Source organism: Tasmannia lanceolata, unplaced genomic scaffold (assembly GCF_043159265.1).
Source record: "Tasmannia lanceolata isolate RefF3 unplaced genomic scaffold, GAP_Taslan_0.1 ptg000013l, whole genome shotgun sequence".
Lineage (NCBI taxonomy): Eukaryota > Viridiplantae > Streptophyta > Magnoliopsida > Canellales > Winteraceae > Tasmannia > Tasmannia lanceolata.
In genome coordinates this window covers 17,057-44,709 of record NW_027518690.1, presented here as the reverse complement: position 1 = coordinate 44,709, position 27,653 = coordinate 17,057, and the positions used below count along the sequence as shown (strand labels likewise).

The following is a 27,653-nucleotide window of genomic DNA, read 5'->3' as shown; positions in this document are numbered from 1 at the left end:
TGACGCCGATGCCCGTTCCTGAGTTGTTCCGGTAAGATCTTGCATCGGGGTTTCATCCTCCCACCTCTTTTCCATGAGCGACTTCTCTTTGCAGATCCAGCATTTAAAGTTGTTTCCCCTGCTCTCCAAGCTTCAGTCTTATCTTTTGCAATCAGGTCAACCCCTATTTGGAAGGATATAACATTAACCCGAAGGACCACCTGTGATTTCTGTAATGTCCAGGCTGAGGCGATGATTCTTGCTGATGCAAAGCTCATACAGTCTTCGTGGTGTCCCTTCATATCTATCTCAAGGACCGTTCCAAATAACGAGACCAAAGCTTGCACCGTTGAAGTGGCCCAGACATGGAGGGGGATTCCTGTGAATCTAACCCACATAGCTTCAGCACCTTGTTGATAACTTGGGTTCCATTCCGAGAGAGTGGATAGAAAGTCACTGAGCGCCCTATCCCCCATGCTTCTTAGAGTGGCTACCATATGTTCCTCTTGAAACATGAAGAGAACTTCTTGAGGTGCAAGAACAGAGGGTTTGGTAAACTAGGAAGATTCCAGAACCCTTTCGCCCATGTCCATAAGTCTTCCAGCCCTACTCCAGGGATTTTAAGACGAACAATTAGGCATGATTTTAGAATCTGTTGTCTCTTATCAATCTCTTGCCCAGAGATTAGGACAGTTGGTATTCCATCCGTCTTGGTGATACGGGTAGTGCCGGAATCTGGCCAGACCTTCTACTCTCTTAAATTTAGCTGTCGGTGAGATTTGGTTTGAGGCAAAGGTGGCACTACTGATCTACCATCCCTTCCACCAAAACAAATCCTACAGATTTTTCGCCATTTGAAGTTCTGGTAATTGCATCTCAAACAACCCCAGTCCTTTCACCGGACAATATTTTCCGCCATTCTTTCGACTACTCTTTCACATGTTGAGTTTTTCAACATTGATTATAAATGTCCGGGTGTTAGATTTCTACATGATGGAATGAATGGTGGAAGAGAAGGTGAGATATAGATATATATATAAAGGACTCAATGTTTATACATAAGATTTAATGTACCACATAACTTGAGAATCCATTTCAGAAAACTTGAAAACGGCATTTACTGAACTAGTTATTTGCTATTACACTAACATTTTTTTTTTAAAAATGGTAGCCAAATATATTAATAAAAAGGACCGAGATGAACAAAATACAATGGAGAAAGAAAAAACATCATCGAAAGGAAAACCATGAGAAAGTAAATCACGGCGGGAGAGAGTCAAAGAGCGCTAGAGAATCCTTGAAGACTATTACTCTACCTAAATTGTCCGCCACCTGGTTAGCAGATCGACGAACATGATTAAACACAACCTCAATAGGCCTCACCCAATTGAACATCTCATCGAATAATCTATCAAATCTCCAAGGAGGATTATGGGACCCTTTAAGCCAATTGATGACATTAGAAGAATCTCCTTCAACAACTATATTATTCAAGTGGTTCTTCTTTCCCAACTCCAAACCTTGATAAATAGCTCGAACCTCTGCCTCAGAGGTGTCAGCCGTCTCAATAGGCCCAGCATAGGCCCAGAGTACCACTCCATATTCAGAACCAAGAACTCCCCCAATACCCGCAGGGCCTGGATTCCCCAAACTAGATCCATCAAAATTGAGCTTTAAGAAACCCTTGGGAGGGGGCTTCCAAACTTGAGCCGGTTTCTACTTCCTTTCTGTGCTGATACAAATGTTCCTCGATCTTTCCCGTAGATCATAGGCAGACACAAATTTGAATGAGGGGAGGTATTTTACCCAATAGATAGTTAAATCAATCACTTTAAAGAATAGGTATGCGGAACTCTTGGATTTTCCCTTAAACACCCTAGCATTTCTCTCCTTTCAAATGATCCATAAAGTGGCAAAGAAAGAAACATACCATAGAATTTTGCCTCTTTCCTTCCATAGATTGGCCTTCCACTCTGACAGCAGATCAATTAGAGATTTGGAAAAAAACCCAAGAAATTCCGAACCTGCTTACCAACTTACTCCATGTCTGGCAAACTTGCAATGGATGAATAAGTAGTTGACGGATTCCCCCACCTCTATGCAGAGAATGCAATGATCAATAATAACCATCTTCCTTTTTCTAAGAAAATACATCGTCTGTATTCTTTCCTTAAGGGCTGCCCAACCAAAGTTGTCGACTCTAGGTGGGATCGGGATGGTCCACACTCTAGCCACCCGGAGGACATTGGACTAGTCACTAGATGATGATAGGAGGACTTAACTGTGAATTCTCCGGATGTATTCCAGATCCAAACTCTTGTCTTCACCGTCTTGCTTCATGTAAACCCCTTTAGAATCTCCAAAAGCCTTTCCACTGATGGTATTTCACAGTCACCATTTCATGTTGTTATTACACTAACATGAAACGCTTATATCATCCAATTAGTAGATATACACTGAATCTGTATCCTAGTTTTAATAATAACAAAAAAGAAACTTTTCAATTATCAGAATATCTCTTGTGCACACTCAAGCTTTCTAGGGACCACTGATGCAGTTTTGATGTAGCAAATCTGATGCAGGACGATCGAAGGTTGCATTCACTCTGATACCAAATTTGACGTAGAACGATCGAAGAAACGACTGATACTTTGCTCTAATACCAAATTTGATGCATGATGGATCTATAGAAGGGTCGTTGGGATAGAAAAGGATGGGTAAACATTAGGGTTTCGAATCCTAAAATTTGTGATTAAATTGGAAAAATATTTCTACTAGGTTAAGGTTAGGTTTAGAGGAAGTTGCATATGTATGTCATGAAGGTGTAAAATTAGTTTTGGGTCAAAACAAAAAGGGCATATGAAAGGATTTGAATGTTGTTTCTAAGGTAGGAAATTTTTTATAATGGGTATTTTAGGGGTTTTGCGTAGAAGATTGGTGAAAAATAATGCAAGAGAGGTTTTGACTGAGATTAATGGAGTTTGGGGTTCTTGGGAAGTTAGCTTATGGGAAAAAATAAAATTAAAAAAATGGAACATGAAAGAGATAATAGCAAGGTTGGAATCTCCCCATCAAAACACAAGGCATCACATCAATCAATGAGTAGATATCACATCTACAGAAGAGAAAAAGCTTTCAAAACCTTTGTTCAATCTTTATTCATCATTCATTACATCATGGGTAAAAGAAAACTACCCTAATGCTACATATATATAAGAAAACAAAGAGAACCAGAAAATTCTAAAACCCTAAACAAAAAACTAACATTGTTTACTAAAATACCTTCGAACGACTTAAAAAATTGCTCCCCACTTAAAATTCCCACAATACATGTGTGAGGCCTATTTGAAACACTGAGGCCTATTTGAAACACTCATAACTCAAAACACTACTTAAAGTGATTTTAAAGGGACTATGGCACCCCTACTATAACTTAAGGTACTTAAAAGACCCTTAAAAATTAAAATATGAGCCTAAGATGGTCTCCATGAACCACTTTCATGGTTTATCATAGAATTCTGCTTCAAGAAGTGGTGAAATGTCTGAGACTGGCTATGGGCAATTTTGGAATAATCAATATGAAGGAATAATCAACCAAAAATGGCTCAAATTTCACTATGTAATCATCATGTGCCAGTTTTCTAAATAATATCGTGGCTTTAGTATAAGTGCACCTTCAATACAAAATAATTGACAAAAATCTTGGAAATAGACTCTTCATCGGCAAAGAAAGCTGCAGCCAAGTTCTTCGATTTTTAGTGAAATTTTATGCATGGGTGCAGAAAGCAACAGAAACTTGGGGTTTTCAGAATTAACGACTACATGAGAAAAAAGAAAGGAAGGTGATCCTGCATATGTGCATGGATATAAAGGACATTGGATGTTGAAATCACCTAATGGGAAAGTCAATGGCTACATATAAAGGAATTATATAAATACGTCAATGATCAAAACAATTTCTAATAGGTGCTCTCCAAACCCAGGCAGGAAGGCAATATAGAAAGAGAAATGAACTTTAGAATCAGTATAAGCACAGATAGTTAGAAGTCACCTTTTCATTGCCTGCCCTAAGAGCTAGCTTATCAATAAGGTAGGTAGCAACTGCTATTTGCCGTTTGGTAACATCTTTATTCGTGAAATCCTTTGTGTATGTTGCTCGAATGCCATGTATGTAATCCTGAAACCAAATTTGTAGGTTAAAGATATTCTAGCAAAACTTTAGATATATGGCTGGTTCAACACTTAACCACAAAATCATCACAAACACGATGCCTGAAAAAGCAAAGAAAACTTACCTTCAGTAGCCTTGCCTTCTCATATTTCTCCTTGTCACTTTGTCCTTTCAAGGAGCTGCTAGCTGCCAGGAAAACATACTTGAATTCCTTCGGATTGATTGGATCATTCCAAAATGCTAACCATGTGACAGTATTGTCATGCTTTATTTCTTTCCACCTGCAAAAGCACCATAAAATCTCAACAAACAACAAGCCACTAGCCCGAGTCATATTTTAATCTTATATAAATTGTTAGTGTTATTAAATTGTTGGTGTTATTAAAAGAAATAGGAGACACTGAACCTTTGACCAGGAATTGGGCATTCTGGAACTGGAGCGTTTCTTCCAATATTTATTGTAATATCACTTGGATGAATTCTTCTTTTCAATTTTCCCATCTGACAGCATAAAAGTCAACAGAGATCGACAAAAAATCATAAACAAGGAAATTGAGCAGAAAGTAAAAGGCTCTGCAATAGCAAGTTTAGCTATGCAACATATCATGGACCATACTAAATTATCTACTAATTATGAACAACATGCTGCAAAAGAACCTTGGGATGCTCTCCCCGGCCACGGAACAGTCCAGGAGGTTCGACCCTGAAGTTTCCAACCTGAGATGGAGATAATGGTCAAATAAGTGAGCATAAAAGCTCCGAGAATGGGGAGAAAGTATAGCACTTATACATAAAAGGAAAAATAAAAACGGACATGTGCATTGGTTAAAATAAAACCCACAATGAATACCTCAATAAAAAGCATAACTGAGCATGATGAAAAATAGCGGTGGCATATGAATAGAGAACAAACTACTTGTTGACCTAGTGTCGCCAATGTCGTACAAATGTACAACTACATAGAACTCTAGGTCATAGGTAGAGAGCATCACAGCTTGGCCTCGTTCAACTTCTCACTGTAGAGGGACACCTCTTATTCCCACATGTGAAGGTCTCACAGCTTGACAGCTTGACAGGCCTCGTTCAACTTCTCACAGCTTGACACCTCTTATTCCCACATGTGAAGGTCTCATGCAACCTCAAACACCTTAATAAAGTTAGTAAATGCTGCATAGGTGTATCTGTCATCCGCTTTTTAATCTCCTCAAAAGCTTTAATAGTTGCTTTGGTCAAGGTTTCAAATTTCGGTTTCGGAATGCGTTTCAGTCCTCACTGAAACCGAATTTTAGGCCGAAATTTTGAAATTTCGGTCAAAATCCGACGAAATCTATTCAACCCCTATTTTATCTCCAAATTTATTTCGACAGAAATTTCGGTCATTTCTGCTGAAATTTTGGGATATTATTAAATAATTGTAAAAAAATCCAGATTTTTTTATTGAAATCCCTTAAATTTCAGACAAAATTTCGGGATAAACGAAATTTCGGCCGAAATAAAATACAGTTTCGGGTATAATGAATTTCGGTTTCGTTATCGACCGAAACCCGAAATCTCGGATTTCGGTCGAAATTTAAAACCTTGGCTTTGGTCCCCATAAATAACCCATTTTTCATGCATGCCATTATTGGAGCCAAAACCTCACCGAATTTACGAATGAAACTCGGATGCCAATCCATGAAAACTCCAGAACTTTTTTTTTTTTTTTGATATGTTGCAATAGCACGTGAAGTAACCACAAAAAGTTACAACCATCTGGAGGCAAGGCCAGGTCCAGCCATGTTCCATTCTGCCATGCCCAAAGACTTATGCGCCCACATCACCACATCGAGGGACCATTTGCAAGATTATGGCACCAGTCCACTCTCCTGCGTGGATTGCGACTTCAGTCCTGCGGATTGATTCATGGCATAGGTATATGCCTTGACCTCCCAGGTCGTGAGACTTGGCGAATTGTGTGTGGTGTCGGCATGTCTCGCATTGGATGGACTTGCACTTGGCTTGAAGGCCTTGTGTTCGATGAACTCGCGATGCAGACTACCACCATAAACCCAAGGACGATGGCTATCACTCATGAATTAGCACTTCTTCAAGTTGATGTAGAGATTTTTTTATTTTTTTTGAGTGGTAGCAAGTTGATGTAGAGATTTTCATTTCATAAAACTCTCATAACTTGATGAAGATGGTCCAGATGTTCTTTGTTGTCTCTGTTATATATAAGAATATCTTCAAAGTAAGCAATAAGTAATTGGCCAATAAAAGAATGAATTACTTGTGTCATCAAGAACAAATGTGTTGGGTGCATTGGTAAGGTCAAAAAAGCATAATCAAACACTCATAGTTTGCCCTTCGTTGTGGAATGTTGCCTACCACATGTCTCCAGTTCGCGTTCAAATTCTTATTTGATGATATCTGATCCTCAAATCAATATTAGAGAAATTGTAGATCCAGAAAGTATCTCCAACATGTCATCAAGGTGAGGAATCAGAATAGACATTGTACGGTAAGCTTATAAATGACTTGCTATCTCATCCCTCTTTGGAGTAAACAAGGCGGGCACTGTGCATGGACTTCGGCTTACTATGAGGAAGCCTTTATGCAATAAATCCTCCACTTGCCTCTTCAACTCTTTGTGTTCCGTCGGATTCGAAGATCCTAGAACAACATCAATGGCATGCTAAATATCTCTCATTGGTAGTAGGCCAGTAGCTCATATGGAAACTCAACGGGAACCAAATCCTCGGAAGTTATGTAATAAAGATCCTAGAACAAGATCAATGGCATGCTGAATATCTCTCATTGGAAGTAGGCCAGTAGCTCATATGGAACCCAACGAGAATCAAATCCTCAAAGTCTGCAACAGCTTCCTACACCTCACGAGGAACAATTGGCTTCTCAGTGGCAATATCAAGTATCGACCACCTCTCGTGTCACTAGTGCAGTAGTGCTACACGCCTGGAGAGAACAACGACCAACGACGACAGAAAGCACATCGCCCGAGGCAAATAACCAACCAACAATAAGGACTCCATCGTCTGAAGACAAGGTCGATGGAGAAACCGTTAACACTGACCAAGACAATGCGAAGAAGCAACTAACAATGTGAAGGACAAATAATGCGAAGAAGAACTGACAATGCGAGGAAGAAACAAGTCATAGAAGGGTGAACAACATCAACTAGTGAAGACGACAAGACATATGAGGAAGAACAACACCAACCAACCAACCAACCACCAACACTCCCCCTCGGGCGAGACAACATGAGCCCGGAGAGGACAACAAGACAAGAGAAGACAACACCAAGGCAACAACAACAAGACAACAAGAAAAGAATAAAAGATAACACTCCCCTCAAGTTGAAGGCCGAATACCTTCAACTTGCAAAGAAAAGAAGACTTTCAAGGCACCAAATCCCTCTTAGACATTTTATCAAATACTTGGGGTGCACCTTGGAGAAGAAGACAAAGGCCACATAGGCCAAAAAATTTAGAAAAGAGAAAATAAAGAGATTTGGACTTGAGATTTGGGAATAGAAAAGGATTTTGGAGAGTAGATCTACACAAACACAAAGGCCATAGAAGCCAAAAAATATAGAAAATAGCAAAGAAGGGATTTGGGGTGGAGATTGGGATTCAAAAGAGAAAGAAAGGGGGAATAAGGGATTTGGGGTTGTAGATCTAGGATTTACGAGAAGGACAGACAAAGAGATTTTTTTTTTTGGGATATTACATTAAAGGAAATGGGTTTGCCGAGAGAGAGAGAGAGAGAGAGAGAGAGAGAGAGAGAGAGAGAGAGAGAGAGAACCCATATTTGGGTTTGCGCAAATGCGCAAATCAGATTTTTAAGAGAGAGAAAGTAGAGAGGAAATAGAGAAGTGTGAGAGAGTGGAGAGATTTGAGGGAGATCTTAGAGAGATTTTCGAGAAAGGGGGTCAATGGATTTATGAAAAAAGAAAGAAAACGCAAAGACTGGGTTTGTGCAAATGCTCAACCCACTGATTTGAGAGAGAGAGAGAGAGAGAGTTGAGGGGATTTAAGAGAGAGAGAGAGAGAGAGAGTTGAGGGGATTTGAGAGAGAGAGAGAGAGAGTTGAGGGGATTTGAGAGAGAGAGAGAGAGAGAGATAGGAGAAAATAAAGGGAGGAGAGATTTTAGGGATATCCTAATGCGCAAATGCTCAAAGGAGAAAAAAAGGACATGCCGTAAGCCCTAAAATGGGTTTTATGGAAAATAAGAGGGAGAGATTACGAGAGAAGGAGATATGAGAGAATCTAGGGAGAGAAAATAGGGTTTGAGAAGAAAGATTTTAGGGATTTTGCAAGAGTGGGTTTGTGGAAACACACAGATACGCACGAGATAGGGAAAAGCAAACAAAGGTTGCCGAGAAGAGGGTGTGAGAGAGAGAGGCAGCAAGAGTGGGAAAAACGAGGGAACTCTTCTTTCTTTCTTCCCTATGCTAGGATCTTTGCTCTGATAACATGTTAGAAATGAGGCTAGGGTTAGAGAGGAAGAAGAAGAGTAGAGAAGGTGAGGAGTCTCCACTAGGGAGCTCCCATGTAATATGATGTATATATAGGCCCAAGGTACAAAGACTACAATACCCCTCACCATAAAAGTAATGACTAAACTACCCTTATACACTCTTCAATAAATTTATTATATGATGAATATAGTTTGTGCTTTGTTTGGTGATTTATTATATGATGAATATAGTTTGTGCTTTGTTTGGTGATTTATTGTATGATGAATGTAGTGTGTGCCTTGGATTACTAATCATGGAATTTTATATTTAATTTAATAATTTTGAATGAAAAATAGATAATTACTCATTTTATTCTTATGTTTGACAATATTTTTCTCACTTTTATATATAAATCTGAGAAAATCATATAACTTACTATTCGATACAATTTACGATTTTCTCAACCTTGGTAGTCGCACCTTGTCCCCAAAGGCTATAGAGATCACATTTGAACTACTACATATCTGACTTGTGTTTGGAATATGCTAGTGTGCCACAAGTCCTTCCCACCCTCTATAATGAAAAGAATGTGTTTCTCCACATCCACGTGAAATTCCTCTTCACCATATACTCATCGTCCTCGAAAGTATCACCCTCAATTGTGACAGCCTTGAGGATGCTGGTCTAGAGGAACCAGCAGTATAGGGACTTATCCTAGATGCCCCGAGTGAGTCAATCGACCTTCTAGTAGCCATCTCCCTAGCTTGAGACCCAAACCTCCTAAAAGGCTATCACAAGTTCCCTCAATCTTCAATGTCAACTAGAAGCCATTGTCTAGATCGTAGATACGCATAAGATTCATCTTCCATTTAATCTCCAGCCTTAGTCCATTCTTGGAGCGGGAAAGGGTTTGTCGATCGTCCTCTTCTACCTCACACCTTATGAGAAACTCATCAAACTAATACATGTACTCTGTCACTGATAACATTCCTTGGCTCGGATCTTAGAGCTTGTTCTGGAAATCGATAGGTCAGAACATATATACTTGTAGCTGCTTCATCTCATCCCACAAAGGAATAGCGAGTTGTCCCCTCCAAAGTAATTTCTCATCTCGACGTCTCCACCAAGTCTTTGCATGGGTGACTAAACAAAAAAGGTTTGAAATTTTGATTTCGGTTTCGGTCACAATAGAAACGGAAAACTTTCAATTTCGAGAGAAATTTCCGCGGAAATCGTGTAAAATCATAGAAATGTATGGAAACACATGCAAATGATGGAATTTTTTTTAAAGGCTGCAGATGATAGAATTTTAAGATGAAACTTCCAGAAATGCTAAAATGAGCACAAATACACACTTAGAAACCATGACATAAGCAAGACAATCATCCATACTTATGTAACTTTAACAACATCGAACACCTAGTGTAGTGACTGTGTTGTCGCGCATTTTTGTATATACCACATTTTACATGTAATTCATACACAATGCATACACCACATTCACATGCAATTAATATAAATATAATTATATAATACGTATTGGTATGGTATATCGCTAATGAACTTATTGTCTTGGTTTCGGTATTGGTTTCAATTTCAGTATGCATTTCCGTAGGGATGAAAAAGAAAACATTTTGGTCATATTTTGTCAGTTTTGGTGGAAACATATAGCCATACTTTGATTTAGCAAATCTCACTTTCTGCTCCTCGGACATGTCATTCCAATCAAATTACTGCAGAGAGCCAATCTATGAAATATTGAGCACCAAACTTTCCCGTAAAATCGACAACCTCCAGCTAGGGACGGAGCTAGGGGTGGGTGTGTCTTTTTTTTTTTTTGGAGGGGGGGGGGGGGCGCAATTGCCCCCTCTGAAATTTGGGAGATTTTCCAATCTAATTAGTTTAGTATTCTACCATGAAGCCCCCTCTATGTTATAAATGCCCCCTCAGTCTACAATAAATGCCCACACCCTTATCTATAATAAATTCTCTCTCTCTCTCTCTCTCTCTCTCTCTCTCTCTCTCTCTCTCTCTCTCTCACACACACACACACACACGTGAAGTCATGTATTTCAAAAGGTGTAGGGGCCCAGTTCATTAACGCCTCTCTCTCTCTGTTGTGAGCATGAAGTCTATTGTGAGCATGAAGTCCAGTATTTTTTCAAAAAGTGTTGGAGCCCACTTCTTAGGATGATTCAAACTTTTAATTTGGTGGGTCACAATGTAAATTGGCTACATCAGGTTTATAATCTACATAGGATGATCCAAACCCTCCAATCTACATTGAGATTGCCCTTTATGATCGGAGGGTTAGGACCATCCTATGGAGATGATTTATGTGGTGCAGCCTATTTGAGTTTGTGACAGAACAAATGAATAGTTTCGATCATCCTATCATGTGGTCCCAATAGTACTTTTTGAAAAAAATTGGACTTCAAGCGCACTGTTCGCAACAAATTTCACATGCATGAAAAGGGAAATCACACACAAAACGCGTTGAGATCAAATTTCTCTCTTGCGAGAAGAGGTTTTATTAATTTTGGTAGGGATCGTACACTTCCGGCTCTATTAGCCGTTAATTAGATTTCTTGAAGAAAGAAAATACCTCTCATTATCCATCAAGAGGTTCCCTATCTAAATACAACTTTTTGTTAATTATCCTCCAGAAAGAGGGACTATCTTCATCTTCCGAAACTTCGTCATCTTTATCATCCTTCTCCTGGAGGAGAATGGTCTTCTCCCTTCTCTCTTTAGAGAGTCACTGGGAAGGGATCCTAAAGGGATCTTTAGAGAGTCTATGGAAAGAAATTCTAAAGAGATTTTCTTCGGTCTTCCTTTTTTGGGAGCCGTCATTTTTATCATCCTTCTCCTAGAGGAGAAAGGTCCTCCCTTTAGGGAGTATCTGGGAAGAGATCCTAAAGGGGACCTTTAAAGAGTCTCTGGAAAGAGATTTCAAATGGATTTTCTTTCGTTTCCTTTTGGGGAACCTTCATCTTTATCATCCTTCTCCCGGAGGAGAAAGGTCTTCTCCCTTTAGGGAGTCTCTGGGAAGAGATCCTAAAGGGGCCTTTAGAGAGTCTCTGGAAAGAGATTCTAAAGGGATTTTCTTCTTCTTCCTGAAGGAGAAAGGTCTTCTTTCTTTTGGAAAACTGTCGTCTGTATCTTTTGGGAGGAAACTGCCGTCTTTATCATCTCTTCCGGAGGAGAAAGGTCTTCTCCTTTTAGAGAGTCTCTGGGAAAAGATCCTAAAGGGACCTTTAGAAAGTCTCTGGAAGAGATTCTAAAGGGATTTTCTTCATCCTTCTCATGAAAGAGAAATGTCTTCTTCCCCAGAGAAAATATGCAAAAGAAAGAAAAAAAAACCGCTAGCCAATAATCCTTTCTCACCTTTCTCTCTTCTCTTTCTTTTGTTTCTCCTTCCGCGTAGCTTTTTCTCCCCAAAAGATCCGATCCCCCTTTGCGTAGTTTTTTCTCCCCCAAAAGATTTGATCCTCCTTTGCGTAGCTTTTTCTCCCCATGATTGGATCAGGATTCTTTTCCAAAGGATCTTTCCTCTATTTATAGAGGTCTTTTGAAGTAATTGGCAAGTGTCACCTCATCCCTTACTTTCACTTCACAATCTCAAGTTTCCCTCATTTGAGCCGTTGTGGGTGCCACCTCATCTCTTATCCAGGATCCCACGATCACAACTTCCCCTTTTGTGAGGAGCTACGTAACTTCCCTTTTTGAAACGTGTGTGACTGGTTTTCTATTTTGCGAGAATTAATTTGTTTCTTTAAATTTAGGGATTTCTTTTCCGTTAATCGTAGGCTCTTTTTTTGTTCTCTTTTTCATTAAAATACTTTAACTTCATGTTTATCCTTTTTTATTTTTTTGGAATAACGTGACGTGTAACCACCTTTTTCTCTCACTTATTTTCTCAAGGGATTTTATCTTCATATTTATTTTTTTGTAAAACTTGTTCAACACGCACGCAACATATAATATCTCAAAATTATTGGGATTTTCAAAGTAGAAAGCGTTACTTGGAATTTTATTAAATTGCATGCATCCTTGGGCCATGCTATAAATGGGTGTAAAATAGTGAGCCCCACAACGTGAGGTGTAAATAGTGGACCCCACTACATCAAAATATGAAGTGTAAATTGTGGGCTCCACCTAATGCATGAGTTACGGGGAGATGGTGGGCACCACCTATCAAAACATGAAGTGTAAATGCTATAACAACCATTCTTTGCGCCCCCCCCCCCCCCCCCCCCTTCCCCCCGGTCCAAATTCCTGGCTCCGTCCCTGCCTCCAACCATACTTTCTTGGTAATATCGATGGCTCATGCCTCTCCTACCCAAGCATCATATGGATCTGGTCTGTCAGAGGCACTCAAGGAAGTAGAAACTCCCCCACTTGAACCCCAAATGTGATTCGCTGAATGAGCGCTGGCAGTATGGATTCTCCATTATCGGGAAGTTGATTTTATTCTTCCTGTTATGGATTGTTTTTTTTTGAGTCCTAAGCTCTCCAATGATGCCACTCTCTCTAAAAGATCAAACAGATAACCAAAATAGAACTAGAATAAGGACAGCGAGAGAAACTCAACTTTCATATTATATGCTATGTGTACACAGGAGTTTCACATTTAGGATAAAGATTATAGGATTAAGAATGTCGAAGAAACTTAAGAAAACACAGCAATATTCCACTGATGTAACCAGCAGTTACGGAAATAAACTCAAATAGAAATCGAGAAAGAAAGTAAAATCACAGTTTATGAAAACCTACAGGCGTAGTTTTAAATTTCTACTGAACCGGAACGAAACAACCAAAATGTTTCCATTTCCATCCCCACCGAAACATATATTGAAAACAAAACGCATAGTGGAACCAAAACCGTAAGTGTATTATACTATACTCTTAACACTATGTGTTACATGACTATATTTATAAGAATTGAATGGGAAATGTAGTGTATGTATTCTGTATAAAAAACATGCACACTCACTAAGTGGTCGATGTAGTTAAACCGCTATGGGTAGTTGTTTGGCTTGTCTGATGTTTTTTTAATGTATTTGTAATTAGTCTATCACTTCCTAAATTTTTTAAATTGAATGCCCATCAGTTGCTTATGCTTCCATGCTTTTGCTTTTATATAATGTTGCTATATTTCTACCAAAATTTTCATCTGAAACTGATGTGTTTAAATTCCCATCACGACCAAAACGTATACCGAAACTGAACCATGCAACCTTGAGTACAGGGATACATTAAAAAGATGGAAAGAGGGAAAGACTACTGGAAAGAAACAAGTTTTTGGAAGAAAAAGAAAAAAGCAAACCGTAAGATTTGATCTTGATGAAAATAAGTACCAATCTTGAAGAAAAAAACAAAGTGTAGGATCTGCTCTATGATGTGATTTGATTATGATGTTGTCCTTGTTTGTTCAGAATGTCTTTTCATGCTTCATCGGTCGTAGTATTTTTCTTGTATTTAATTAAAGTTGCATCTGTTGTACTTTTTGGAATGACAAGGAAGTTTATTAATGAAGAAAAGCGGGAGAAGCCGTGACCAAGAAGGTCATAGCACCATTACAATAAAGAATTACGGGCTTTACATATACAAGGAAACCATATAAGGACTTTTACTAAGGACCACGACTCCTCTCAAAGCGGCAAATGATCATAAAATGCTAGGCCGACCTTGGAAACACCTTCCCTGGCCATCCTATCGGCCCCCTATTGGCTGAATTTTTGACGTGGATAAAAGAAATCGATGAACTCTTCACTCGGTCCCCCTTGAGCCATTTGATGACATTGATGGAGCCCCTCAACTACTATTTAGTCCATGAGATTGGGAGCTACCAATCTAAATCCCTGATGCACTGCCCTAGCCTCCGCCTCATTTGAATCCGAAATGCCAATTGGACCTGAGAAAGCCCATAATGTATTCCCATGTTCATCTTTTAGGACGACTCCAATCCTCGCCTTCCCAAGATTTGCCACGCTAGAGCTATCAAAGTTGATCTTTAGGAGCCCACGAGCTGGAGGTTCCCATTCTTGGAGTTGAACCAGGACAATTTCGGAGTTAGCGCAAACCTGCATCCTACCACAAGTTATAGGTGGAAACAATCCTTAAAGAGGGCAAAATCCTTGCCCAAGAAATTTTTAGGGCAATTACCTTCCAAAATATAAATAGGGGCCTTTTTACTATGCCTCTGAAGACTAGCATTTCTTCCCTTCCAGAGAACCCATCGAACCGCTAGAAGGACTAACTTCCACAGGGTCTTTTCTCTCTTACTCCAAGGGGCCGAGAACCGCATTGTTAAAAGATCGGTAAGATTGGAAGGCAAAAACCATGTTCTACCAAATCTTGAGAATACTCCACTCCATCTCTCTCTAGCCAGACTGCCTATACACGCCTGAGAATACTCTGCTCCAGATCTATTGTCATAGTACTTTCTATACATGAAATTAGTGATATCTTCCATTCTTTTTTGGCAATATTTTATTTTCTTGTTAAATTTACCAGTAACCACCGCATTACTTGGTCGCAAACCACCAAGTGCTTAGATGATCACCTTGGAGCCTAGAGGCTGATCGCATAGGCTGCTTTAGAAACTTGGATTTCCTTTGCAATAGAGTATAGTATACAAACTACTAATACTAGTAGAGAGAAGGTGTTAGATCCAAAATTATTTAAGAGCACCATTAGGAAAAAATAGACTTTAACCACTATCAATATCAAGGTTAAAAACTATTTCATTTGATAACCTACAATCATAATGCAAGAATGAAGATATCAAGCCAAAATCCATCAATATAAAGAAACTAGAAAGTTCAAGTTAGAATGAACCTACAACCACATCACAAGACTGAAGGCATCAAACCAAAATCCAACAATATCAACAAAGTACAAAGTTCATGTTATGACCTTCTCTTTAACTCCATCAACAATAGCCCACATGTACATATCCTCTTGCTTCAATTTCCCTTCTTTCAAAGCCTTTTTCTCCTGCATAAACCAAGAACAATCGGTCAAAATTTTCAAGAACATCAACTAAAAACTAGTCTCCAAGCATGGGAAGAGAAACAAAACAAGAAATCAATTTTATCATATAAATATTTTTTAATCAATTATCACATTATAATAATCATCTTTTTTTTTTTGAATGGCATCAGAATAACCATCTTCAGAATGGAAGTCCAAAGAAAGCTATAAAATGAATAAAGTAAAATTTACCCGTAATGTCACAAAATAGAAAGATAATTGAAAATTAACATATAGGACATGATATTCTTACTCCCTTGTTTTGATAATGACCCTATTCACTTTATTAAACACATCTATGATTTGTTGTTGACAACTTTTTGGAAATTGTGTCAGCCTTTAATAGCTAACTAGAAAAGTGTACAACACACTTTTTTTTTATATGGTGTCATGTATAGCTACACATACAGACAAAAAGTAAAGTGGGGCCCACATTATTGGATGATCTAAAACAATAATTTGTTTGTCCCCAACGTAGATAGGGCGTGCCACAAAAATCATCTCCATATGATGATTCTTACCCATTTCTGGAGGGCTGGATCATCCTATGGAAATTATTTTGGGGCATGGCTCTATGTTGGGGACCAACAAATGAATATTTTATATCTGCACTTTGTTGTTTAAATAATGGCACTCCTCTTTGTTGAATTTTTACTATTAGATGGTGGCAGTGCATGAAGCTTCACATGCAACTAAAAAGTATGAGGCCCACATTATATAATGTTATTTCAATGGTAAAAGTAATTGACTGCTGAAGAACTATTAACAAGGTAGAGGAACATGCAAGAGTGACTGAAAAAGGAAAAATTAAAAACATATTAAATTCAATTGCTGCAATAATAAGGTTGCTCCATTGTGACCTGGTGGTCACGGGTTCAAGTCACGGAAACAGCCTCCCTGCAAAACAGGGGTAAGGCTGCGTACATCTAGCCCTCCCCAGACCCCGCAATGGCAGGAGCCACGTGCACTGGGCCACCCCCTAGTCAACATACATAATTGTATGTCTTTTTTTCTTTTTCTTTTTCTTTTTGGGACTATAGGGGCAGATATTGTCATGGTAAAAGTTCCAACACTTGCCGATAATATGCGCCAAACTCCACGGACCCCGACTACCCTTGTTAACTAAAGCAACAGCTTTGGAAGAGCCACACACTATATGCTTAAATCGTTCAGCGATCATATAATTAAATACATGGAGCCGGTAAGAAGTGTCTGATGTCTGCTTCGTAAGAGACCTTAATGCATACTGGTTCGGAAAAGGAATCTCTCCAATTTCCAAAGAGAAAAACTGTCAAAATTTAGCTTAATGACATCGTCAGAAGGAGGAACTCAATTTCACCTTCCTTTTTCTCTTTGTGATTTCTACTCATAATTATCAATTCCTACTTTCTAAAGATATCTTGAACGATATAACCCTGTAACTCCATCACAAATGGAGAATTAACAACAATGCTTTTAACTTCCCAAATAAGTTGTATAGATCACTCTGTCTACAAAGATCCTTTGATTAGTCACAATCCACAAAACCCACACCATCCCGGAAGGGACCATACTCCATGAGATATGACCTTTCTACCCCTAAAAAATGACCTTTCCAATCTTCAAGAAGAGGAAAAGAGTGGGGCAAGATTCAATAAATGCCAAACCCGTTAAGTACAAGTTGCATACTACCCCAGCCAATAAGCATGAATAAGAAGGTGATTGCAAGAATCTTCAGGCTCCGTTTCAATACCACATTTCCATTTTAGCACATCAAAGGCATTGATCGTCTGCAAAACAATCATCCACCCAAAACATTGTATCTTAGGAGGAATGAGCTTCCACATGTGACCCTTAGAGAAGGAAGGTCTCTCACCTGAGAGGCATCAAAAGAAATTCCCAACTGAGAAAGAGAACATTTAGATTTTGGGCCCAAATCCTATGATCAACAATAAAATTGGATACAAAACATCGTCAAGGCGACGAATTCAAGCAAATACTCAAAAACCTCATTTGTGGAGTACGACGAAGATCCCAACCCCACAATAACCTAGTCCTCACTCATATAACAAACAAAAACTATGTAGCTTGTTCTCACAAAATAGATTATAAAGAATCGGGTATGCATGGTATATAGGAAAAAGACCAACCATAAATCGACCCAAAACCTAATCCCCTTTCCCCTCCCAACCTTATACATAATAGAAGATAGAAGCTCCTTTCTAACACCACATACCAACTGTCATGCACCCAATTCCTTTTCTTTAACTCTCTCCCCACTCAATCACCATGCGCCAGATATAATGTTATGTGATTATAAAAAAAAAATAAGGCAAGCTTTAACCAGATAAATATCCAAGACAACAATAAAACCAATTCAATGCAATCAGGCACGAAAGCTGAACTCATAGTTGCAAGGGAGCACACTATTTCCAATATTGTAATATCAGGGGATACTTTTTTTTTTTTTTTTGAAATGGTATCAAGGGGATGATTAAAGGTTTTTAATTCTCAAAATCTTTAATTTTTGTTCCTTCATAGCTTGTTAGTTGAAGCAAATAGAGCATCGACATATACAGCTAAGACAGTTCATGTACTGCTAGTTTCTAACTAAATGCATACAATTGTCTGAACCACGGGCAGCTGCTAAAACGGATACATTTTATCCCAGTCACTCGGCTAAAAGGCTTCATATGGTGCTTAGATTCTTACTAAAGATTAAAATTTATCTCAAACAAGTACAGCTACTAAGAAGAGGCAAGTAAGGATCCAAAAGCAAAAAAAGAAGGAAAAATTAGCAACAATAATTAGTTAATATTTAAAATTATTTTCTAATTAGAAACCAACTAGAGATGCAATGGATGATCTCTTAAATAAGAACGAGTAGAATCACATTCATAAATTTTCCATTCCAAAAAGATAATAGTGTACGCATGCGTCTTTGGGTGTCAATTCATGACCAGCTGCAAGCATACTGCCCTTTGCTCAAGCACGACTTATTGTAGCCCAATTTACAATAATACGCCTAAGATCAAGAAAGGGTCAGTAATAATCTTTTAAAAATACTATAGATCATTTTGATTCTTCAGACAAAGCAATTCCACAATCAAGCAATCAAGTTAAGCCTAGAGACTGCTTTGGTATACTTCACTGACTGAGGGAAGCCGGACTCACTTCGGTACTCATTTGTTTTTTCTTCTCCTTCTCCTTCTGATGCCACTCATAGATTGGGGTGAAATCACAAAACTCAAATTTCTTAATTACATGGTTTCGCCCAAGTATCACTCTCCAATCATTCATGAAGTTGTCGATGAATCTTTGCTTGGTTGCATACTCGGTGTCTTTCATCACTGCAAACATTGTTGCGACCTGCAAAACTAAAAGATTCAGGAATGCAAAACAAAAACTGATCACAATTAAAAGGTAAACGATTCAAGCATCTCATAAAGTTGATTGCAATAACAACACCATACATAATGCAAAATCATGCAGCAAAAAAAATGAGGCCAGGTAATCAAGAGAAGCAATGAAAGACCACACAAGCCATATAAAGTTCTTGAGTCCTACTTCCTCTTGTTCAGGAGTTAAATCAACTGGCTGTCCATTGTAGAGCATCTTAACCCCATGAGGCTTATAAGGAGGAGGGAAAATGACCCCATTGTGCTCCAACGTAATCCATTTCTGCCCTTCACCAGACCCAGGTGGCCCCCCTTTTATCGACTTTGAGTATTTGGATTTCTTCATCACTTTCTTTGACTTCTTGGTTGCTTTCTTAAATGATGAAGAAACAACTTTAGTCACCTTCTTTGTGGAAGATTGTTTGACGGACAAAACTGGCTTCTTTATTCGCTGGGCAATAGGAACATGGTCATCATCATTAATCTTTGGTTCTTCTTTCACCCTTGATTCCAGCTTAACTTTTGCAGGTAAGGAGGCATCTGAAGGTTTTGCCTTTTTTAGTGAAGACTGCACTGAACTATTGACTTCATTTAGTGGTCTCTTGTTCAAACTTTTGGATTTGAAAGACGGTTCATTATATGGGTCCCTCTTGCTGGAACCATTTTCCTGAAACTTGGCGAAAGATTTCTTTTCAAAAGAGTTGGACATCTTCGTAGTAGATGGACCACCACCAGACTTCAATTGGAACTTAGAAGCCAAAGGTTTTTCATCTTCAGAATCATCAGAAGAATTTTTAACGCATAATTTTGCCTTTTCTGAATGGGATGTAGGAGTAGGTGAATTAATCTCCTTCGGAAAATGGGAGGAATGGTTCCTTCGAACTGCCGTGGGAGCTATAGCCAGTCTAGAGCTCAATGGTTTATCATCATCAGAATCAGAATCATCAGATTTCATAATGCATAATTTTGTCTTTTCTGAATGGGATGTAGAAGTAGGTGACTTAAGCTCCTTGGGAGCATGGGAGGAATTCTTCTTTTGAACTGCCGTGGAAGGTGCAGCCAGTCTAAAGCTCAAAGGTTTATCATCGTCAGAATCAACATCTGGATCAACAGGAGATGCATTCAAAGGTTTATCCTCTGTATCATCAATTGGTGAATTCTTTTCCGACGAATACTTTGACTGATCAAGTGTTGAAGAGCCTGGACTTACCCTGGAGGACTTTTCTGTAGGTACCTTCGCACGTAAAACCACCTTACCCTTTGGCAACATTGAGCTTTGAACATCTGGAGCACGTCCATCAGAGGCACGCCTTTCAGATGGCCCGTCATGCCTTTGAGATGTCGACTTTTTTAGGGCTGAGTTCAATTGACCATGCTTGGATGTTGTGCTACTCCTCTTGAAGAATGCAGGTTCATCATCATCATCATCATTATCAAAAAGACTTTGATTGATACCATTATGAACTGCCATTATTCCAATTTCTTGTATGGTGGCATGCATGTTACATTATCTACTGCAAAAATTCCAAAAACACAAACATAAGAGAGTTTTAAATATGGAAGTTAAACATGGGATACTCATCATAATGCGGCTATATAGAAACTGTGACATTAATAAATGTTAGCCCAAGGGTTCAACATTATCTGTTTTGATGACTCACGAACTCAAATTGATTGAGTGACTAATTGTGTGCTTTGCAAGTGTATTAGACAGGTTCTCATCAAAATCACAACTTGCACAAGTACCAAGGTATAGCTTGAAGATGAACCAATATTGGTGACCCACTCCGGAACCAAATTGAAGGTACCCATCAAATGGATGGAGTCACAAGGTCAATACAAGAAAAGATGTTCACAAGCAAGGCCAAAAATCAAGAAAGAACAGCCAATCTAAGGAAGTTAAATATTTTACATTTTTAGATTGTGTTGGAGGTCCTTTTTCATGTGGTTTTGAATGTTTTCAAAGTGCATTCTTCAAATCTTTTCAAACCCACCTTAAACCCTTCCAAGCTTCAACATCAATCATTTTTCAAAGGGTCCAAAGGTCTAAAACATTCTCCCAAACTTAAATTTGAAAGATCCAAAAGCTGGAAATCAATAAGTGGCAAAATTGGTTGACCATGAACGTTGTCCCATGGATAATGACTCTAAAACATTTTCAAATATTTTTTAAATTGTTGTTAACAGATAGCTCTCATTTTTCTCATATCCGGAGAGTATAAAAATGTCGAAATCCAATACGAAATGAGAGAGAGAGAGAGATATGAATTTTACAAGTGGAAAGTACAAAACAGGAAAATGCAGTTTTTACCGTGCAAGCAGTTTTGTCTTAGCCATAAGAGCTAGTTTTTTTTTGCTAAATAATTACCAGATTGCCACTCAACAGCTATATTCTCTTTTGGGCTATAAATACCATATAAAATGATGCATTTGGGAAAATTCTAACACTTGGAAACACAAGTTTACTTGCTATCAAAGATCTTCCAAGTTCTCTCTTTATTTTTCTTCTTCCCAAAGCTTTCATCTTGCAACACCGTTTGAAGAAGATCTCCCTAGGCTTATTATTTGTAATCTTGGAGAGAGAGATTGAAAGTTGTTCTTCATTGTATTATTAGCTTCCAAGAGGATTGTACGTGGCTCGGATCCATCCCTCAAGGAGGATCAAAATAGTGGAAGCATCAAGGAGATAAACTTGAGAAGAGTGGAGTAGGCCTCTTGGTTGAGGACCGAATCACTATAAAATTTGGTGTGCAAAGCTTCATCTTTTCCTCTTCTTCTCAACTCTCTATCCCTTTGATGCATGGTAACATCCTTTCTTACATTTTTCATTTCATACTAAATTAACAAGGGCTTGAGTATTTCTTTATTCTAATCAAGGGAAAAAGTTTTTATAAACCCAATTCACCCCCTCTTGGATAGCCTATTGGGATTTCAATAAATTTTCCTAAACATTGAAAAAACTGAAGAATTGAGTCGGTTTACAAGATCACGAATTCAAGCTGGGACACAATCACATAATTGTAATCTGCACATTAAGCAGATGGAGAAAACATGGAATCATATAATCATTAAACGGGTCCACTGGGAAGGTCAAAATATATTGAATCATATGATGACAAGATAGAAGATGAGAGATGGTCATATCATATGGAGAAAGATAACTATGTTTATTTCGTTGACATAAAGTGAGACAGAAGCAAAGGGCCAAAATAACATTAATGAAGGCCACAAGACTAAACGTCCATAGCTAATAAGTTCCCTGAAACATAATCAGCTTGCTTATCAAGTGCGAATTATGATCAGCGACAAGGTCCTTTGTGAAGACATCCGCAACCTGATCGACAGGATTCAAAAAGAGGATGAATTTCGCCACTACAATTTCTCTCAAACAAAGTGATAATCAATTTTCATATGCTTTGTAGGAGCAAGAAAAACTGGATTATAACATAGTTCAAAAGCACTTCGATTATCACAGTAGATAATGTGATGATCAAACCTAGGATCAGCTCATGTACAAGATGTCTCAACCAAGTAAATTTTGAAATGGTGGTAGCCATGGATCGGTACTCTGCTCTAGACTGAATCTGGCAACTGTATGCAGCTTCTTGCTACTCCACGAGATTGAGCAAACATTGGCGAAAATGCAAATGCAGTAATTGATCTCCTTGTATTAGGTTTACATGCCCATGCTACAGCTGAGTAGGCTCTCAACCTCAACTGCTTTGTTATAACATGCTCAATAGATACATCCTAGAGTACCTCTAACGTATCACATAATTTGCTCGGATTCCTGCAATCATGGGCGTACCGACTAACCTGATTTAATGCACAATCTTGTGAACGTGAAGTGTTGTAAGGCTCCCACTTAGGGTTTCAAAATGCGGAAGTTGGTCATAACGCGGCCAAAGCAAAGCCTACTCGACTCGACACGACGTGATCGAATACTCTTGATGCATGACAAAGCCATAACTCGAGAGAGTCAAAGGAGTTTTGACTAACTTTGTATGGCAAAATAAATAATTGGACAAGAATGTGGCCAAGGTAAAAAGGAGTCGAATCAGAAGAGTCCACAACGAAGAGGGGAAACTCTGAGACTATGCTCCCACCATGTTTTAATCAAGGTTTTAAAATTTCGAACGAAATTTCGGATTTCGGTCAACACCGAAACCGAAACGTTCCGAAAACCGAAATTCCTGAAACGTACCAAATTTCAGCCCAAAAAACGACATTTCAAGCGCCCGTTACCGAATTTCGCACGAAATTTTGGGATTTCAGCTACAATTTCGGTTTTGGATAGGACCGAAATTGCCTCCGAAACTGAAATTTAAAACCTTGGTTTTAACCAGAGGATCATTCACCTTTTCATTTCACCTTCATTCCGACTAGTGTTTTTTATTATATATGGCATGAGTACTAGCAGGCTTGCAACTCATCTTGTAAAATATGTCAAGGAGATTTATGGCATACTTCCTGTAAGGCAACAACATCCCATCCTTCGCTCCCAATAATTCAATTCCATGTAATGTAACTCGCCTCAATCATTCATATCAAAGTTTCCTTTTAAATCAGCTTTCAGCATCTGAACTTTATCATTATCACTACCGGTGATTAGGATGTCATTTACGTAAATCAAAACATGCATTATACATCCTTATCGACGCAGGCTCTAAGTGCTTGTTTCAACCCACAAATAGCTTTCTCAAACTTGCACAGGAACTAGCCTCGACATACAGCTTCAAATCATTTTTGTTGTTCTATGTACACTTCTTCCTTTAAAAATCCATGCAGGAAGGCATTTTTAACATCCGTTTGGCAAAGATTCCAGCCATGTATGTTAGTTAATGCCCAACCAAGTCTCATTATGGTAGTTCAGATTATTGTGATGAAATTCTAGTCATAGTTGAATCCATGTTGATGGTCGTAGCCCATTGCTACCGACTTCACATTGCGCTTATCTAAAGTACCATCTAGCTTCGTTTTAGCTTGTAACCTCATTTGCAACCCACTACATGTTTATCAGTCGGTCTGACCATAACATCTCACATGTCATTTCTGTTGAACTCTATCCCCATAGATTCAATCCACTTATCACAAGGTAATGCCTCTGCAAACAGAGAAGGTTTTACTAACTCGACCAACTGAGCAGTTAAAGCATGTTTATGTTTATTCTAACGAGCAAATACTTATTATACAGTTCCACGATATCTCCCCATGTACGATCACTAACAAAAATGACAATTGAATTTCACTTGCAGCTGAGTGGGTGGCATTGTTTTAGCTATGGCTGACCCCACCATAATCTCACAAACATTGATAGGGTGATCACAAAAAATAGACTCATCAAAGGGCACAAGTTGTGAGGTTAGAATCTTGTGAGAAGAGAAAGTAGCCCTAGCATCCTTGTGTTGTCATTACTCATTACATGGTCAGAATAAAGAGAGAAAGAGAAAAGAAAGAAGAAACAAAATGCACCAAAGAACAAGGCCTCTTTCTTCTGACTCCCTCCAAAATCAATGTTAGTCGATCTCCTCACATGCTAGAATGTAATCAGGAAATCTGCCACTAGATCCTGTATCTCATCGATAATATGCGCAAATCTCCACGGGAGAGGGTGGTTCCCATCCAACTAACTGATAACATTGAGGGAATCTCCCTCAACGATCAAATTGCCTACTGCTCTGAGTGATCCTAATGACCTGAAAAATAGCCCTTGCTTTAGCTTCATTGGAATTTGTGATCCCAAAGGGGTCTGAGAATTCGACGAAAAGGATGGAATCTTTTGGTTCTTCGCAAGGGTAGTAGGGTTTTCTAGCTTTGGACAGGTGCTGCATTTTCCTTTGGGAAGGAAAGCCCTACTTTCTCATCTTCCTATATATATATATATATAGAGAGAGAGAGAGAGGAGTTTTCTTTTTCTATGTTTAAAGAAGCTCACAATCGATAAAAGAGGCTGGGGGTGTGACGAAAAGGGTATGCCCTTATAAGTAATCAAATAAAAATCCTAATTCAGGAAACAATCAGAAGCTGAAAACCCATCTGGGGAAAAAAACCAAAAACAAAAGTAGTCTCATAATGTAAAGAGAATAAGGAATAGAAGGCAGTACCCGCTCGGAACCGAGTCACATTCAAACAGAAATTGTTCATAAACAAGAGAGAGCTGCAAAATAACAAAACAGAAATTCGAATTAGAAATAGGTAAAACAAAGGAAACTAGTAAATATCTCAAAGCATGCCGAAAAAATGCAACCTGAATCAAAATCCTAAATCAATAACGCAAAAAATTCCAAGAATCGAGAGAAGGTGCGTTTTTAATCTTCAGCAACAAGGGATTTTCAACGCTAATGCTTAAAAGCGTTAGGGATTCCTGTCTATCTCCATGCATGAACGTTTAATACTACAGAAAAAAGAAAATCCAACAGATAAAAAGAGCAAACAAATGGAAAGTAGGGGAAAGGATAAAAATCGAAATAAGAAAATTACTGATTATTTTATGGTGAGACTCGTCTGATTTTCCACTCTCTCCCGCACCTACTCTTTGTTTTTTTCTCTACCTCTCTCTCTGTGTCTGTAATCTGTATGAGGCAGGTACATCTTTTAGACAAAAAATTACCTACACCTCCTCTCTAATAAGGTTTGCCCCAAACACCCATTGGGTGCGTTTGGATTCTCAGAATCAAGAATCGGTATCGATATCGCATTCCAATCCCATTCCAATTCCCTTTGTAAACGGAATAGCAATTCCAATTCTAATGTTTGGATAAGCATTTGAATTCCACAATGGAATCAATTGTTATTTCGATTCCAGCATTTGGTAGCGTCTAGAACAACGTCTGAATGGAAACAAATTTTCAATGAAATTTTGAAATAATCCTAATAAATAATTTTTTTTGCTTTTTTTATCAAATCATATATATTACTAAGCTACACACACCATAGCAATAGCTTTGCTAAGATAGCCTTAAAGAAGCAATGTCTGCTAAACACTACAGAAGAAATAACAAAACCCATTAAAAAGTATCATCCAACTAAATTGTCTAAATTATTATGTCAAAAACTATAATACCAACATAATGTTGCCCCGATATATATACAGTGGCTAACCATGATTGATTCGATCCAAACCCGCAATTTGAAATTCTAAACAAATTCAATGCCTGTTTGAATTGACCACGGTGAAAGAAACCAGAAATCATAGAGCTCCAGCATACAACATTTCTTTGGGGAGTTCTATCAAACAGTGTCCGTGCAATATCAATAGCCCCACTAATTGAGGGGAAATCTATTAAAGAACTATTCCTTCTCTCACCCACCCTGCCCTCTCTCTCCACTTCCAGCAACTAATTTACCATGGAAAAAAAATTTTGGTTGCCAAACACCTAAAGCACCAGAGAAAGAGAGAGAGAGAGAGAGAGAGAGACCCAAATATGGGTTTCAACCGGAATTAGTAAGAGAGAGAGAGAGAGCGACCCAAATATGGGTTTCAACTGGAATTAGTCAGAGAGAGAGAGAATCCCATTTATGGGTTTCAAACACCCAGAAACATAGTGGTGGAGAGAGAGAGAGAGAGAGAGAGAGAGAGAGAGAGAGAGAGAGAGAGAGAGAGAGAGAGAGCCATACGAGGTTTGATTTGCAGGGTAAGCCAACAACGAGAAGGGAGAGGAAGATCTGAGGACTTTATTTTGGAAGCTTGAGTGGATGGAGTCTTATGACCTAATTTTGGAAGTAATAATCGAGGAAATAATGACGGCGTTTCTTCTCCGAGTCTGGGAATCAGAATACCACCCCCTCTAGGCGTGTATCAAATCGCGCTCCATATTCCCCTCTTTTTTCCGCCCGGAGTCGTGCGTCGTTTCGCATTCCATTAGGTAAATAGAAACCAAACAGTGGAATCGCCTAAATCGGTTGCAGATACCAATTCCTGATTCCGACCCTAAATAGCCATGGGTCGGTTCAAAACAGATGGGCTTCGGGTAGCATAGGGTCCGGTTTAGATTTAAAAAACCCGAGTGATTTTCGGGTTGGGTCGGATTTAAAGGGGAAGAACCTGACCCGCATTATTTTTTTCGTTTTTATTTTAATTTATAATTTATAATATAGTTTCGGTATAAGAAATAAACAGGAAATATTCGTTTTCGTATTTATCCAGTAGTCCTAACCATTCTGTCTTCCTTGTTTCGTCATTCCCTCTCTATCTCCATCTAGCGACCACATTGGAGGACAACTTTCGACCTCGTTTCATCTCTCGGGAGCTAGACTAGAACCCTAGAACCCTTCACTCCCACTTGGTCTTGGCACAGGAAGCCAAGCTCAAGCTCTCTCTCTCTCTCTCTCTCTCTCTCTGGCATGAACATTAGCACTCTTCACCGGCCGTCCTACCTCGTAGCTTTCTGCCATATAAGAGTGGAACCTTAACGCAGGGGCGTATAGCGGAAGCTCTAAGATTAGAAGGGTATTCGGCTATGGATGGATTAATAGGATTTTGGGTAGTTGGGTTTCAAGAATTTATGAGGGTTATTCACAGGTTGATTGGTTCACAGTATGGAGGAGGCTTTTTTTGTGAAAAAACTAAAAGGTTAAAGGACTGCTCATGGGCTAAGAATAAAGGGATGGTATAAGGCTGAAATTAGGATG

General features: G+C 38.7%; 1 protein-coding gene across 2 annotated transcripts in view; it reads right to left on the bottom strand.

Annotated features, from left to right (window-relative positions):
• The window catches only part of LOC143889378 (DNA topoisomerase 1-like), a 74,974-nt gene extending 48,045 nt beyond the window's left edge, over positions 1 to 26,929 (bottom strand). Inside the window, exons 1-9 of one of the 2 annotated variants that reach the window (XM_077393542.1) lie at positions 26,640 to 26,929; positions 25,127 to 25,179; positions 19,192 to 20,536; positions 18,799 to 18,993; positions 15,529 to 15,609; positions 4,808 to 4,867; positions 4,557 to 4,651; positions 4,275 to 4,431; positions 4,031 to 4,156 (exon numbers count right to left, since the gene is read on the bottom strand). In XM_077393542.1, coding sequence (XP_077249657.1) covers positions 4,031 to 4,156; positions 4,275 to 4,431; positions 4,557 to 4,651; positions 4,808 to 4,867; positions 15,529 to 15,609; positions 18,799 to 18,993; positions 19,192 to 20,523 — 2,046 coding nt within the window. In that variant the 5' untranslated portion in view covers positions 20,524 to 20,536; positions 25,127 to 25,179; positions 26,640 to 26,929. Of the gene's footprint in view, positions 1 to 4,030; positions 4,157 to 4,274; positions 4,432 to 4,556; positions 4,652 to 4,807; positions 4,868 to 15,528; positions 15,610 to 18,798; positions 18,994 to 19,191; positions 20,537 to 25,126; positions 25,180 to 26,123; positions 26,584 to 26,639 lie in introns of those variants that run through there. The other variant, XM_077393543.1, reaches the window with a different exon arrangement.
• Between the last annotated feature and the right edge of the window lie 724 nt (positions 26,930 to 27,653).